At 35.4% G+C, this 16,770-nt stretch overlaps 1 protein-coding gene across 7 annotated transcripts in view; it reads left to right on the plus strand.

The window, feature by feature from the left end:
• Positions 1–16,770, plus strand: part of FAM126A (family with sequence similarity 126 member A) — a 131,531-nt gene that overhangs the window by 68,182 nt on the left and 46,579 nt on the right. For all 7 annotated transcript variants that reach the window (XR_004276721.1, XM_032304237.1, XM_032304235.1 and 4 more), the window contains exons 8-10: positions 8,063–8,179; positions 11,370–11,457; positions 12,151–12,310. Coding sequence is in view for 6 of the 7 variants with exons in the window: in XM_032304237.1 (XP_032160128.1) it covers positions 8,063–8,179; positions 11,370–11,457; positions 12,151–12,310 (365 nt within the window). In the remaining variant the exon portion in view is untranslated. The remainder of the gene's footprint in view (positions 1–8,062; positions 8,180–11,369; positions 11,458–12,150; positions 12,311–16,770) is intronic.

The following is a 16,770-nucleotide window of genomic DNA, read 5'->3' on the forward strand; positions in this document are numbered from 1 at the left end:
CTTATTTGTGGAGCATAAGAAATAACATGGAGGACATAGGGAGATGGAGAGAAGGGAGTTGAGGGAAATTGGAGGGGGAAATGAACCATGAGAGACTATGGACGCTGAAAAACAATCTGAGGGTTTTGAAGGGGCGGGGGTTTTAAAACCAAAAGAAATACAGATTAAAAACTAGCTATAAGATTTTGGCCAAGGAATTTTTTAGTAGAGGCATTAGATTAATTCTATGCCAAGGAAAAATTGAAAAAAAGAAATTTTAATGTTCAGCATCTGTAAGAAAATGAGGGAGGAAAAAGATCTAAATAATTCAAAAGACTTAAGCTATTTGAGTAATTCTAAATTTTAAACCACAGGAGATGATAGAAGAAGAACTCTAACAAATTTGTCATTCCTATCTTTTTAGTTTGCTTTTTAAAATTCTCAGTGGCTTAAAATCTACTTATTCATTTCTCTTAATTTCTGATTTCCTTAGTCATTTATCAAGTATTCTAATTAAGATATTTTGTACATTTTCAAGACTAATAGAAAAGAATTAGAAAACACTTATATTTAATCAAGCAAAGCCTAGTCCATATCTATGGAAAGAAAATTGATTATAGAATTGTGATGACAAGTAAGTTATAATTGGATATGTTAGTTAAAGAACAAGAACTTCCTGATGATTTTAGTCCTAGTGCAGGTTTTTCTGCAGAATCAGGTCACCACACTGTTTTATGGCTAATCCAGCATTTTGGCCACGTGGCAGTTGTTTTAGTTTGCTGCTGGATTTAGTTGTTGATGATGACTATGCCAAAATGATTGACTGGGTCGTCTAGGGGAAAGGATACATAAATACAACCAGAAAAATTTCATGGAATATTTGAGCTGGATTCAGTGACAAATGTATCCCATTCTTTCTTTAACTTTGTTAAAGATTGTAATGAATTGTGGAAGTAATTAAAACAGTCTTGGACACTTCCTGCCCTCTGCCTATACATACAAATCCATTCTACTCAACAAAAATCTGGTTGCTCTAAGCTTTGCTTTTCTGAATCAGACTTATGGCCGGCTTGGTAGCTGTTTTCCTCCTGTACGGCATGTATGAACCACTCAAAGAAGAGAGCTAAAGAGAAGCAAGGACTAGACCGAATGAGTTTTAGTCAATAAGTTTTTAATTTGCTAGTACTAAACATTATATACAGCCCTCCTAAAAGGAATATAACCACCAGTACTTCAAATAAACTTTGCTAGTGTATACTGAAGTCCTCTAAACTGTGGGAAATAATTTTCTTTTTTTACTGTTGATTTCTCTGTTTAATGGGTGGCTTATCTTGCCTTTTGGTATGAAATATAAATTTTAAAGATTAAATTGTACTGAGCTAGTAAGTTAAATTATTTCCCATTTTCTAAGGGAGTCTCTTGATTTTGTTTATCTGGTGAGTCTTCTAATTGACGGACTTAGATATGTACTACTATGGATTATTGATCAGTGTATTTGTTCCTGTGTATCTATAGTGAAACCCACCCCTCTCCTCACTACTAAATCTGCCTTCCTGACCACCTAAACAGATTTCTTATAATCTTGTCCATTAAGGATACTCTTTGTGCAATTTGGGGATTAATTCTTCTGACTGATAAAGCTATATATTTATATTACATATAATATATTTATGTGTATATACTTAACATAGCGTATGCTACCTTGTCACCATCCAATAAGTGACAGCTATTATATATTGTACACTAATAATGAACACACATATTCACAATAGATGCATAGTATTTTTTTTTCTTGTCTGTTTGCTACTACTACCAAGAGTTCTGTAGCATTGTCTTTTTTTTTTAAATTTAATTTATTTATTTAACAGAGGGAGAGACAATGACACAGGGGACACAAGCAGGGGAATGGGAGAGAAAGAAGCAGACATCCCACTCAGCAGGGAGCCTGACACAGGGCTCTATCTCAGGACTCTGAGATTGTGACCCAACTGGGAGGCAGACACTTAACTGACTGAGCCACCCAGGCACCCTCTAGAGCATATCTTATATTAGATCATTCCTTGTTGAAAAAACCTATAGTTGACTTTTCATTTCTTCTTATTTTAATTTGTAAACTTTTTTTTTTTTTTTTTTACGAAATCTAAATCTTATCTAAATCTTCTCCATCCTTTACAACCCAATTAAAATAATCTTTTATCTTCCAACTTGAGCACAGTTTTTATGTGTGGTATTCTTTTGAGGAAAGTGACAAGATTCAGAATTTGTTAAGCTCCTAGTTTCAAAAAACAGAAACACGAGAACAAAAAGTGCCCATTACTGTATAGGCAATTATTGTATTTTTCTTTTTTTCTCCTTACTTACCCATTTTCTGTTCACCTGAACTTCTCCTTAACTCTCCTCTCCTTACTACTTAAAAAGCAGAGCAGAAAAAGAAGAGGATTTCATATCTATGTCTGATTATTTCATATCTATGTCTGTTACCCAGGTGGATAGGAAGTAGAACTGGACCAAATTTTAAATATTTCTCAACATTTTTCCCCTTTTTTTCAGTTAGTTTTTACTTCCCAGTCTGATGATCTAGTAATAGTTAATCTATTTTTTTTTTCCCCTGGTTTAGGTTCTGGTATATTCATGAGTTAATATTCTCTCCAGTTAGCCTCACTGGAATTGTGCCTTCTGATTATTTTGTGGCTTGTAATTCAAAGTATTTGGACAACAATCCCAAAAGTTTACTTTTAGGCTGGGAATGAGAACAGTGTCTTTTAACAGAGAATGAGAATCATGGCAAGAGTTTTTCTCACTTAAAAATAGATACTTAGAACTTCTCCAAGAAATGTATTTACAAAATATGCCTTCTAAAGGATTTTTATTTTATTTATTTATTTATTTAATTTTATTATTTTTAAAAAATTTTATTTATTTATTTGTCAGAGAGCACAAGCAGGCAGGGTGGCAGGCAGAGGCAGAGAGAGAAGCAGGCTCCCTGCTGAGCAAGGAACCCGATGTGGAGCTTAATCCCAGGACCCTGGGATCATAACCTGAGCTGAAGGCAGCTGCTTAACTGACTGAGCCACCCCTGTGTTTCTTTTTATTTTATTTATTTTAAAGATTTTATTTATTCGTCAGAGAAAGAGAGAGCACAACAAAGGATTTTTATTTTAATGTGGTTTATGAGTTTGGGAAACATCTATATGTGACCAGAGGGTAAATTTAATACAGAAATAGGAGTTAAACCACTCAGCTACTCTTTGGTAGATTTGGGTCCCTGTGTTTTGAATTTGTAAAGCAAAATAGAGAACTTCAGAACTTCAGGATATTCCTCTGATGAACAGAGGAGTTGGGCATTCATGGGGCATTGATACTCTTACTTTGTTTTACATTTTATTTAAATTCAATGAAGGATCTCTGAGAAAAGAATATCCTTAAATAGATCAGAGAACTGAAGAGTAAATCAGAGAATTCTTGATTTTAAAAGGAATGGAGAAAAGAGGGTCAAGAGGTACTTTCATCAGTTAATGATGCAGCTGGATAGGACTAGATTATTTTGGGTCTCAGCTCAAAGGTCATTTACTTGAAGAGGCCTTCCATGACCATCATCTTTCTAAAGTAGCACCTTCTCACCCCAGTTTATTTTCTTTTAACATTTATAACACTATAATTACCTGGTTGGTTCATTTGGTATCTAGTCTGTCAACTGCTGGAACTTCATGAGGTCAGGAACTTTGATGTTTTATTCAGAGTTCGGAGAAGTGCCTGGCGTATGGTAGAAACCTAGTAACTATTTGTTGAATGAATGAAAAATAGATGATCTCTTCCATTTCAGATTTATGATCCATTAAGTACAATTAAGATTAAAGGAAATAAAAAAAAGATGAAAGGAAATAGTTCTGTTTTTGCTTTTTTAAAAAAGATTTTATTTATTTTTTTGACAGAGCACAAGTAGGCAGAGAGGCAGGCAGAGGGGTAGGGGGAAGCAGCCTCCTTACTGAGCAGAGAGCCCAATGTGGGGCTCAATCCCAGAACCCTGATATGACCTGAGCGGCCGAAGGTAGAGGCTTAACCCATTGAGCCACCAGGTGCCCCTGTTTTTGCTTTTTAAAAGTCTTACATTGATAAATGCAAAATTCCTGCAGTCAGTTGCCACAAATGTGTAAAGTTTTAGTAGTTACGGAAAACTAACTGCTGTGGTTTGTTTGTGTTCCCCCAAAATTCATATGTTGAAATGTTAATGCCTAATGTGATGGTATTAGGATGGTATTAGGAGGTGCTTTCATAGCCAAGAGATGCCACAAAGTTCCTTCTTTCTTCTGCCATTGAGAATACTATGACATTGTGTACTTCTGACGAACTCAGAAGAAAGAACCCTTTCCCAGTTTTTCTGTGAAAAACCAGGCAGCAAAAACACTTTGCTGTTGCCAGCCGGAGGCCTCTACAAACCCATCTGTGGTCATGTTTGTTAGTGTTATTGAAAGAGTGCTTAAATATTGGTTTGGCTGTTAAAGATAAATAATGATAACTTAAATGATATTTCTTTCTCTTTCACATAAAAGTCCAAGCTGGTAGATGGTCTGGGGGTAGATCCGCTCTGTGTCTAAGGTATTCAGGCTCCTTCTTGATTGAGATTCTGCCATTCCCTAGGATGTTCCTCTTCTCTGTATGGTGATGGATCACTATTTTTTAATCTACCTTCCATATCCTGCAAACAGGAGGAAAGAGAGAGTGGGAGGCATGAAACTGTTTTTTAAGGGAGCAACCTGGAAGTTGCACCATTTCAGCTAGCAAACTGTTGTCCAGAACTAGTTATATTGTCACCCTTAGATGGAAGGAAGGCCAGAAAATGTGATCTCTAATAGGTGGCCATTGTTCTCGTTAAAACTGGTTGGGGAGAGTGAAGGAGAGGGTACCTTACATATGTTATTAAATGGAAGAAGGGAAAAAAATAGATGTTAGGGTATTGACCTCTTGTCACAGGTAATTTTTACCACAATCACATGATTATACTTGATGACATAGAGGAAGACCAGTTCCTAAAGGTAAGAGGGATAGAGGTGCTATTAATAGAAGACGCTGGTGACAGGAAAAAGTAACATCTATACCATGTATCTACAAATCAGCATATCAGAAACTTAGCATCTTCTAAAACAGTATGTCTTATTTGTCCAAGTTCATTTAATACCACTGTCATCCAACCAGCTATCCAAACTAAATGTGGTAATAATCTTACACTCCTCTTGTTTCTTCAGTATCACCCCAAGATTATACTTCCTAGGTGGGAGTTTCTCCTTCTCCCCACAATTACTTGTTTAGTTCAGGTCACCTTCATCTCACTCATGGGATATTTTGACAGTCTGCTCTCCAGTTGCAGTGCCCTGTTCTGATGTAGCCTGAGTGATATTATTAAAAGACCAATCTGATCATGTCATTCCCTTGTTAAAACAACAAAACAAAAACTTTCAGTTGCTTTCCATTGCCTGCACGATGAAACCTCGCAAATTATAAGATATGCCATAATCTGACCCCTAGTTAGCTTCTCTGTTATTTTCTAGTGTCTGAGCATTCTATCCTACCATTATTGTCTCAGTCTATTTGGTGTCATGCTGTTTTATTAGAAAACTTCACTGTTTTTGCCCACTCCTGTATTTTCACCAGGAAGCCTTCTCTGACCCTCTACTTCTTCCACTAGAGTTTGCCACTGTTTCCTTTTGCTACCTCTGTAACTTATTCATTGTAGGTATTTGTTTACTCTGCCGTCTCCATGACTAGATTGTGCATCCCTGAGGTAACTACATCTTTCATCTGTATTCCTAGTGTCTGACACATTATAAATCTCTAAAAATATTTACTGAATGAATAAATGAATTAATTGAAAAAATCCTATCTTTTATATATCGGTTCTCTGTTATTGACCATCATCCCTATCATAAAGGTATACAGGGTGTAAGAAAATGAAATTTTTCTGAGTTTCCTTTTTTAGATAATAGAGGAGTTTCTAGGCTAGTTTGGGAACAAACAAAATTCAAGTTGGTTTTATTTCATATATAGTTAATTTTTTTTCCAGTTTTTATTTTAGGCATCTCAGGCTGCTATAACACATTACCGTAGGCTAGGTAGCTTAAACAGTAGATGTTTATATCTCACACTTCTTGCTAAACAGTCTAAGATTAGGTGACCAGCATATCTGATTCCTGGTGAAGGCCCTCTTCCTGGCTTACAGGAAACTGCCCTCCTCACTGTGTCATTCACATGGCAGAGAGTGAGTTCTGGTCTCTCTTCCTCTTTGACTAAGGGCACTAAACCCACCATGGAGACTCCCATCCTTGTGACCTCATTTAAACATAGTGGGCCACCACCAAATACCATCACACTGAAGTATTAGGGCTTTAGTATATGAACTTGGGGGAAAACACAAATATTTAATCCATAAATATCCCTGCTCCTTTTTGCTCTCTCTCTCTCTCTTTTTTCTTTTTTTAAGATTTTATTTATGGGGCGCCTGGGTGGCTCAGTGGTTTAAGCCGCTGCCTTCGGCTCAGGTCATGATCTCAGGGTCCTGGGATCGGGTCCCGCATCGGGCTCTCTGCTCGGCAGAGAGCCTGCTTCCCTCTCTCTCTCTCTGCCTGCCTCTCTGTCTACTTGTGATTTCTCTCTGTCAAATAAATAAATAAAATCTTAAAAAAAAAAAAGATTTTATTTATTTGACAGAAAGAGAGAGGTCACAAGTAGGCAGAAAGGCAGGCAGAGAGGGAGGGGGAAGCAGGCTCCATGCTGAGCAGAGAGCCCTATGAGGGGTTTGATCCCAGGACCCTGAGATCATGACCTGAACTGAAGGCAGAGGCTTAACCAACTGAACCATCCAGGCACCCCTCCTTTTAACTCTTGATTGAAAAGAGTTCTAAGATCTCCTCAATATCAAATTTTTATTTTTACTTCAAAGTTACTTTGAATTAATGATATTCTCGAGGGCCTGTTTTTGAAATGGTCTGTGGTATGCTTGAGAATGTTTAAATGAAGGCTTAGATTCAGTCTATTGACTAATAATATGTTAGTGAAGGTTTATTGTATCAACCACAAGACATTATGAGAAAACAGCTCTTTCCCAGTTTTATTAAAATTAAAAACTTATTATTTAAAAGCAGTGCATTTTGGTCATAGAAAATTTAGAAAATATATATAAAGAAGAAAATAAGTCTATAATCTCACTCTATGACTTTGTATATGATGTTTTTGTAGTGACAAACAGCATTCACCTATTTGTTTATTACAAAATGGGAGCGGGTTTCATGCCTTACTTTGTACAGTTTTTCTCCCGGTGCCATTTAAACAGTCTTTCAAAACATCATGTTTAATTGTTTCATAGTATTCCCTGAATTATTTATATAATTGGTCCTCTGTGTTGGACTTTAGGTGGGTTCCTATTTAATATAGTAAATGCACCTTAACATTTGTACTCCTTAAATATCCTTCACTGTAATAAGTACTTTAAATTTCAATTGTGTTCATGGTAGTTTCTTTTTTAAAAATTAGTAAGATCTATTGGTCTTTCTTTAGGACTCTACCTTTGATGTCATGCAAAGATATGTAATGATTTTCTTATGTTTTATTTCTTTTAACATTAAAAATTTCAATCTATCTGAAATTTATTAATGATGTATTTTGAGAGACTTGAGTCTAATTTTAGAGTATTTTCTTGGAGGCTGCACTTTGTGTCAAGAACTTTGTCAGCAATAGAAGATCAGACCATAGATCTATTTATGATAATACCACAGTTCAGGTAATGGATTTTATGGTAACTAAAAATTTTTACTTATTCGATAGACTAAAATTAGTGAGCCAATTCTGAGAATCTGGTTCACTTACTATGTAATAATATACCTCTAGCTTTATACATTCAACCCCTCCCCCTCCCCTGTTTCACTTGCTCAGGAAAATGTTACAGATGGATGTTCTGTTTGGAAAGATTCTATGTTTCATAGCTATTAGGTTTTTTATGAGAGCATACCTAGTACATTGTTGGCTTATAAATGTTAAAAAATAAATTACCAGAATTTTTACCAATTTTGCAAACATATTTTGTTTTTTCTAGAATCTGTGTTTGTGGCTATCCCCGACAACATGTAAGAAAATACAAAGGTATAAGTAGCAGGATACCAGTTTCTTCAGGATTCATGGTGCAGATGTTAACAGGGATTTATTTTGCCTTGTAAGTTTATTTAATATGCAAAGTCAATCTTTGATCTCTTTGAAAAAATCATAGACTGTTGTTTTATTGTTATTATAAACTTACTGGATAGATAATCAGCATCTTTTTATGAAAGAATATGAATCAAGATCTTTTTTTTTTAAGATTTTATTTATTCATCTGAAAAAGTGACAGAGATTGCAGGTAGGGCAAGGGGCAATGGGAGAGGGACAAGCAGACTCCCTGCTGAGCAGGAAGCCTGACACAGTGCTCAATCCCAGGACCCTGAAATCATGACCTGAGCCAAAGTCAGATACTTAACTGAGCCACCTGGGTGCCCTGAATATGAATCTAGATCTTGATAATAGTTTTATTACTTAAAATATATCTCAATGTTCTAGAGAATTTGTAACCATCTATAAAACATTTTATCTTTCTTTATCGCAAGGACAGAATGAAAATTAGCAACACCCACATATACTCACAGTTTCTTTCTTCATTACTCTTTCTTTTTTGCTGTAATTTCCAAATAGTTTTTTCCCCAATGAAGACCTTTTTCTATTTCCAGAAATCTTAACTCTTGAGAAACATCTTAGGGCCTCTTTGATCACAATAGCTTATTATTACTATTAATTTCTAATATTAATGCTCAGTCTTACTTAATGCCTTGGATACTAGTATTTTTCTTTAAACCCTATTTTCTTCTACACATATCTTATTATATTTTGCCTCATATTCATTTGATACCTTAACTTTTCTTAGTAGATTATAAACTTCCTGACTGAAGGTAGAATTAATGATCTTTAGACTAAATATGGCCTGCTGCCAGGTTTCTTACAAGTTTTATTAACATACACTTATACCTGTTTACATAATGCCTATGGCTGATTTTGTGCTACCATGACAGAGATGAGTGGTTGCAAAAGAAATTGCATGGCCCAGAAGCCTGAAGTATTTATTGTCTAGCCCTTTAAGAAAAAGTTTATTGACCCTCATGTTAGGCCATTAGTATTGTCCCACAGCTCTTGGATGCTCTAATCTATTTTATTTTCTGTCTTTATTGCTTTGTGTTTCAGATTTAGTAATTTCTGTTGACCTATCTTCAGATTCATTAATTCTTTTCTTGATGATGTTGAGTCTATTAATGAGTCCACTAGCAGGGTTCTTCATTTCTGTTACTGTGTGTTTTATTTCTAGTCTTTTCATTTGACTCTTTCTTATGGTTCCCATCTCTCTGCTGAAATCACCATCTATTCATACAAGTTTTCCATCTTTTCCACCTTTAATATATTAATCATAGTTATTTTAACTTCCCTGGTAACTATACAATCTGAACCATTTCTGAATTTGGTTCTATTGTTGTCTCTTGACAATGGATTGTTTTCTTCTTGATTTTGTGTGCCTTGTAATATTTGATTGATTATCATTTTGTTCATGGATAGAGTAGTAGTGACTGAGGTAAATATTATTTATGCCTGGAAATGGCACATCTCTTTTCTTCCAGGCTTCTAGTGGAGTTATTATAGGCAAGAGTGAGCTGAGGTTGGATTTTGTTGTTGCTGAGGTTACCATCATGGCACCACCTATTTCAGATTCCTCTCCTGGTACCTGGAAGTTAGGGTGTAAGCTGGATTGTTGGAGCGGTTTTCTCAATGTTCTTGGTTTCTCCTCAGCTTTTAGCTTTCCCTGTGTGTCTGCACCAAAGAAATGGTCTTTCTCCATGTTCTTTTCCCTCCTTCAGCAATAGAGTGCAGTTGCTTGTTTCTGAATGTGTACTGGCCTGGGTGGGGTGTTTGGGGGAAGTGGTAGTTCTCTGCTGTCCTCGTCCAGCCTCAGTTATAAGCAGGACGTATGTCCCAGCATCTGAGGTTGGGGGAATGAGGTAGCTTTTCAGGGATCCTGTCTCTCCTCCAGTGGTAAGAGACCTCTAGTGGTCTCAACATAGGACAGTCTCCTGATCCTTTCCCACAGGTAGAGGTGTTTTGTTTTGTTCTGTTTTTTTTTTTCTTTTTCCTTCCCTCACAGCCGCAGTAAATCTTCACCTCTGCCCTTGGGGTGAAAAGGTTTGCTGCTCTTTCCCCAAAGGCTTTAAAACTTTTGTTTCACATGAGAAAAAGGTCTGGCTGGATCTTCAGGCCTTTCTTACTCAGGTGGCCATTCTCCTTTAGGCCTGAACTACCAAGAGCAACTTTCTTTGGTCCCTCGCCTTGCCCCCAGTTTCTCTTATGAGTGCCTAGAGGAGGTTTGTGGAAAAGAGCTTGTAAGTAAGTGTGAGCTCCCCTATGTATCTGCTCCTAGACTTTCTTTACACTCATGCTGGCCCACACTGGGCTTTTAGCAGTTTGTTTAAAAGTTTTGCTGAAGTCTTCTTTCCTGCTTGCATTGTGGTCTATCTCTCCTTAGAGGCATCTCTCTGCCCTTAGGTTTCAGGCTATGTGACTACCTTGTGATTTTAGTTCCTTGCTGAATTAATGGAAAGATATGATTTTATAGATTATCTGACTTTTTCTTATTTTTAGGGTGGGAACAATGCTCTTTCCATTTTTTAGGCCTCACTTGCACTCTTGATATAATTCATTTCTTTTCTTTTGTTGTTGTTGTTCTTGTCAGATGACCGAGCCACTATTTGTCCATTTTTATCATTAACCTAATTTCTAGAGTTTGGCCATATCTTTGAAAATTAATATACATACACACTTCCCCCCCAATATCTCTCTGGTATTTGCAGCATATATCATCTGTACTTCTAATGACTGTCAGAATGCAAAGAAGTTACTACTTAAGATACTGTAAGCCACAGTAGTTGTAGATTCTCATGAAAACTGTGGGAGTTACAGAGTAATTTGACCATTAAATGTTCTGAACATTATTCTAAGGTATATAATTTATTATGCTCTGACTTGCTTTGAAAGTGTAAAATCCTTTGAGATTGCCTCACTTTTTTGCTATCTGATCTATAAATAGACATGTTCTTTAGAGAAGAAATATATACCTATAAAATTTTCCTTGCTATTAATATTAATAGGCTTTCAGATGCAATTGAAAGGAATTTAAAAAATTTTTAAAACATAAAAATATGTTTTTAAAGAGTGGAATGCTAAGCAATGTGCTAATGTTATCTGTTACTTTACTTCTTAAAGAGTTTCTCATTGTATTTTCTTCAAATATATAGAATTAATTGAAAATAATTATACTTTATTTAATTTTACAGTTATAATGGAGAATGGGATCTAGCTCAAAAAGCACTGGATGATATTATATACAGAGCTCAGCTAGAATTATATCCAGAACCATTGTTGGTAGGTGCCTCACTTTTTAATGTAAATTTTATAATTTAAAATTTCCCAATTTAGAACTATAAATTGAGAAGTAGCCATTCATAGTGCATTAATGTCATTAAACTCAGTGATTCATGCTTCTGTTATATTAGGAAAATTTTATCCTTGAAAAGGTATATATAATTTGAGAATTTCATTAAATTAACTTCTTGGATACTTTTAAATTTATAAGAATGTTTTCCTTAACATGCTAGAGCTACATTTATTAATTAGCATTTGGTGTTTGGAAACATAATTTCAATATTTTGAAATTTTAAATTTCATCATTTACATATTTTTTTAAAGATTTTATTTATTTATTAGAGAGACGGAGAGAGAGCACAAGCAGGCAGAGCAGCAAGCAGAGGGAGAAGCAGGCTCCCTGCTGAACAGGGAACCTGATGCAGGGCTTGATCCCAGGATTCTGGGATCATGACCTGATCCGAAGGCAGCCACTTAACCGACTGAGCCAACCAGGTGCCCCTACATATTATTTTTAACAATAGTTTCCTTCTGAGCTCTTACTCCTTATTCTAGAAGATTTATATTTCATCTTATGAAATACCTTGGAGAAAATACTCTTCTTAAAAACAGTTAAAATTTGGCATTTTGTTTTACATAAGCGTGTAACATATCTGTTAATACCAGTCTTAAACCATATATTTTTTTTCTTAGGTTGCTAATGCCATAAAAGCTTCACTGCCTCATGGTGCCATGAAATCTAATAAGGAGGGTGCAAGATGTATTCAAGTTGAAATCACACCAACTTCCTCTAGAATATCAAGAAATGCAGTAACCAGCATGTCAATAAGAGGTCATAGGTGGAAAAGACATGGTAAGAAATAAAAAAGTCTTCAAATTAGAGGATTGTTGATTCTGTCACATTTTTGTCTTTACTTACAGTGCTATACTTTTTAATTTAGTAAATAATATTGTGGTGGCATGGAAGAAAAAGCTGTTGGATCACCTTTAAGCCCTAAATTATTATCCACAAGTGATAAGCAGTAAAGCAAATATAGCCCCTTATGTTACATATATGAATGTAAATCTATTTAAACATTGTATTGGTTTTTAAATTTTATCTCAATAGAATAGGAGACCAGGAAAATGAATGTTAAAATTATTCACACATGGGTTTCTATTCAAAACTATCTGCAAATATTCTTTAGTGTTTCTTCTCAGCAAACTCTTTGGCAAGTAAACTTGCATGTTGAAGTAGAACAACTGATAGGGACTTTGACATTTTCTTTTGTACTTCCTGGTTAAGAATGCCATCATATTGATGGCAACTCTGGCTAGGCCTTTCTATTTCCTCAATGTTAATTTTCTTCCAGGACTTTTGTTTTAATATTCCTCCTTGACTGCTTCATTTTATTACTGAAAAATTCTATGGTAAATTAATTTTATGTATCATGGCTTTCTCAATGCTTTCCCACTTCTCTCCCTTTTCTTATAATTTATTATTTTTATTTAATTCCTTATTCTTTTTATAACTCCCCTCCTACCTACAAGTTATTGTAGTGGCAAGAATCAGTGTAAGATTACTGTCATCTACCTCAGAAGGTAATCAATAGTAGGATAAGAAGCAAAAAGCCACTTGTTTGCCCCAGGCAAACACATATATTACTCTATTTTCTTGTAAACTGGTGAAAATGTAGCTCCTTTTGGTATATTTGGTTTCCATTATCTCTATGGTCTCTGGAGAGAAGATACCGAAGTGAGAAGAATATTATTCATGGTGAAAGAGAGAGTTGATGATGAGAACATTGTTCCTACTTAGGAGTTCTAAGAGATAGTATGTATAAAGAATGATAATGGAAAATTCCAGTTTAACCAATAATTGTTTTTAGTCTTATTTTTTAAAGTAGTATGACAATTCTTGAAATTTCTTTAGGAAGTAATAAAAGAGGTGGTAATGTTTGCCATTAGCAAGGCAAATGATGCTATGTTTTAAAACGTTCAGAGTCTAACCATACTTCAGTTTCTTTAGTGAAAATATGCTACTGAATGGGACTAGATTATAGGCCAAAAGTCATTTAATTAGTATGGTGGCATCCTAGAGATCAGTCTTCTGTTTTGGCATTAAGAGTTGAAAATAGGCACAAAGGCAATGAACCAGATCATATAGGTCACTGTGGCCATAATTGCTCCCAAACTACTACAGGAAATGCAAGAATGAATTTTAATTTCTTTCCCACATTTCCTTCTTGCTCCTTAGGTGACTATAGGGGGAATTAGAAAAAAATATATAGGTTATGCAGTTAAAAATGTGAAATATTGAAGTTCGATTAAATTCGTGTATGTGTGTGAGAGAAAGAGGTGTGTGTATGTATCAATGCATGCATTTAACAGAATAAGATGTTTACCTTGCAGTAAAATGGAAGCAATTTTCTAGAAGTAGTTTATAGGAATAAAGTTCAGAAATAAGAGAAAAGAATACTCGAATATGTTGTATATATTAGATTCTTACATATCTTCCAAATTCCATTTTGTCTGCCACTTGAGGGGTTGGTTCTATGTCTCAAGGCTATAGCCTTGATATCTTCCTTATCACCTATCCCCTGACACTGTCTCCAACCTTAAAACTGTAACACTTGGGCAATTCTGCAGTGACAAAAAAATCACAGAAGAGGATTTAGAATAGAGTGAACTATAAAAAAAGGAAGTCAGGTTCATGTCTTGGAACAGAGGCAGAATATGGCGTATCTCCCTTTTATCCAATGACCAAAATGCTACTCTAAGATACTCACTTATCTCCACAGGTATGTTGCATTCTCCTTTTTTATGGTAGCCTTGGTTTTCCTTCCCAGAGCAGTATTTTTCACTGTTACCCTGTCCTGTTGATTAAAAGCTACTGTTTTCCACCTTTCTAATCCTGTTTACTACTTTGAACACCTTATTATATTCTGAGCTAACCAGCATTGGCTTCTTGTGGGGAAGATAGGTAACTTTGTGATAGCTGTTAAATATATAGACAAAAATCCCCAAGTTATAAATGGATTTTTAACTTTGTTTATATATAAATTATATTTATTCCATTTATATGTTCCTTATATAAATTTTAGCAAAATTTTATTAATACATTAAATTTTGCAGAAATAATGTTAAAGGGTTTGCAGATCCAGGGGGACCCACAAAAGCCTTTCATCCCATAATGTTTCTGAAGCATAGGATGTAGGTTTAGTTTGAGTATGTGAAAACACATTTAGAGTTTCTTTATTTGATGATCCTCTACATTGTTTCCTGTTGCACCTATATCCTTACCACTCCCTTACTATACCAACCCTCCCAGGAGGAAGGATTTCTTCTCAGATGCTGAACTGTATCACACAGTAGGAACATGGAATATGCACCTTTAAGACTGTGGTAATGAGAGCTGGGGAAAGAGAAGGAACAAGAAACATGAACTTTAAGGAATATTCTTTTTATCCCCTTGTCTCTTTTTTTGTTATTGCCAGTTGCCAGGAAAGAAAAAAGCTATTTGTCTTTTTTTCTTTCCTTGGGTCTCTCTCCTTTTTCTTTTTTCTTATATTTATGTCTTTTTTAAAAATTGAGATATAATTGACATACATTATATTAGTTGTGGGTATACAACATAATTATTATATATATATTTATATTTATATATATAGCAAAATGATTACTACTCTAGAGTCTATCAAGTCTAGTTAATATCCATTGCCGCACAGTTACACATTTTTTTGTGTGTGATGAGAACTTTTAAGATCTACTCTGTTAGCAACTTTCTTTCTTTCTTTTTTTAGGGTTTTATTTGTTTAATTGACAGAAAGAGAGATCACAAGTAGGCAGAGAGGCAGGCAGGGGTTGGGGGAAGCAGGCTCCCTGCTGAGCAGAGAGCCCAATATGGGGCTCGATCTCAGGACCCCGAGATCATGAAGGCAGAGTCTTAACCCACTGAGCCACCCAGGTGCCCCAGTTAGCAACTTTCAAATATACAGTATAGTATTATTAACTATAGTCACCTTATATCCTAACATTCCCAGGACGTACTTATTTTATAACTGGAGGTTTATACCTGTCGACTATCTTTACTATCTTTACCATTTTGCTCCCCACACCCTGCCCCCTACCCCTGCCTCTGGCAACCACTAACCTGTAGCCTGTATCTATGAGCTTGGTTTGTTTGTTTGTGTTCTACATATAAGTGAGATCTATGGAATTTGTCTTTTCACTTTCCTTAGCATAATGCACTCAAGGTCCATTTATTGCAAATGACAGGATTTCCTTCTTTTTTATGGCAGCATAATATGTCATTATATATATGGTGCATTTTCTTCATCCAACCATTGACAGACATTTAGGTTGCTTCCATATTTATGTCTATTTATTGCCTGTCTTCTTTTTTCTCCTTTTTCTAGCCTATCTGGGGAGAAGAGGGGAGGAGTAAAAGAGGCTCTCACGAGCAGAACTTTCTTTTTTTGTTTACTTTCTTTCCATCTCTTTTTATTACTAAAGAATATAGATAATTAAGCCATATGAACATATTAGTATGTTTGCATATCTGATCACCCCAAATTACAAACACAATAAATGGAACAATTAACAATTATTGTGCTAACAAACACAGTAAATGGAACAATTAATCACATATATTCTTTTATTTGTAACAGAAAAAACTTGTTATCCTTATAGCAAAAACTAATTAATACTTTAGTGGTTTTAAAACTAATTTGGGGGGTGCTCAGTGGGTTAAAGCCTCTGCCTTCGGCTCAGGTCATGATCCTAGGGTTCTGGGATCGAGCCCTGCATAGGGCTCTCTGCTTGGCGGGGAGCCTGCTTCTACCCCTCTCTCTCTGCCTGCCTCTCTGCCTACTTGTGATCTCTGTCTGTCAAATATATAAATAAAATCTTTAAAAAAAAACATAAAACTAATTTAGAACAGTTTTTCTTTTTTTTTTTTTTAAGATTTTATTTATTTATTAGAGCTCACAAGCAGGCAGAGAGAAGGGCAGAAGCAGGCTTTCTGCTGAGCAGAGAGCCTGATTCAGGGCTCAATCCCAGGACCCTGAGATCATGACCTGAGTTGAAGGCAGAGGCTTAACCCACTGAGCCACCCAGGTACACCAGTTTTTATTTCTTACATTAAATTTTTTTTCTGAGCTCTTTTAGAATGTTGCATATCCACCATTCTTTTCTTTAAGTTAAGAATTGTCCAAAATTTACATTTTAATAGAAAGTATTCTTTTGGAAAGTAAAAAAATTAATAGCTTTAACACTTCCACACATTTCAGAACATTTATTCCTTGCCATGGTCTTATTACTATTGAATAACAG

Source organism: Mustela erminea, chromosome 11, assembly GCF_009829155.1.
Source record: "Mustela erminea isolate mMusErm1 chromosome 11, mMusErm1.Pri, whole genome shotgun sequence".
Taxonomy (NCBI): Eukaryota; Metazoa; Chordata; class Mammalia; order Carnivora; family Mustelidae; genus Mustela; species Mustela erminea.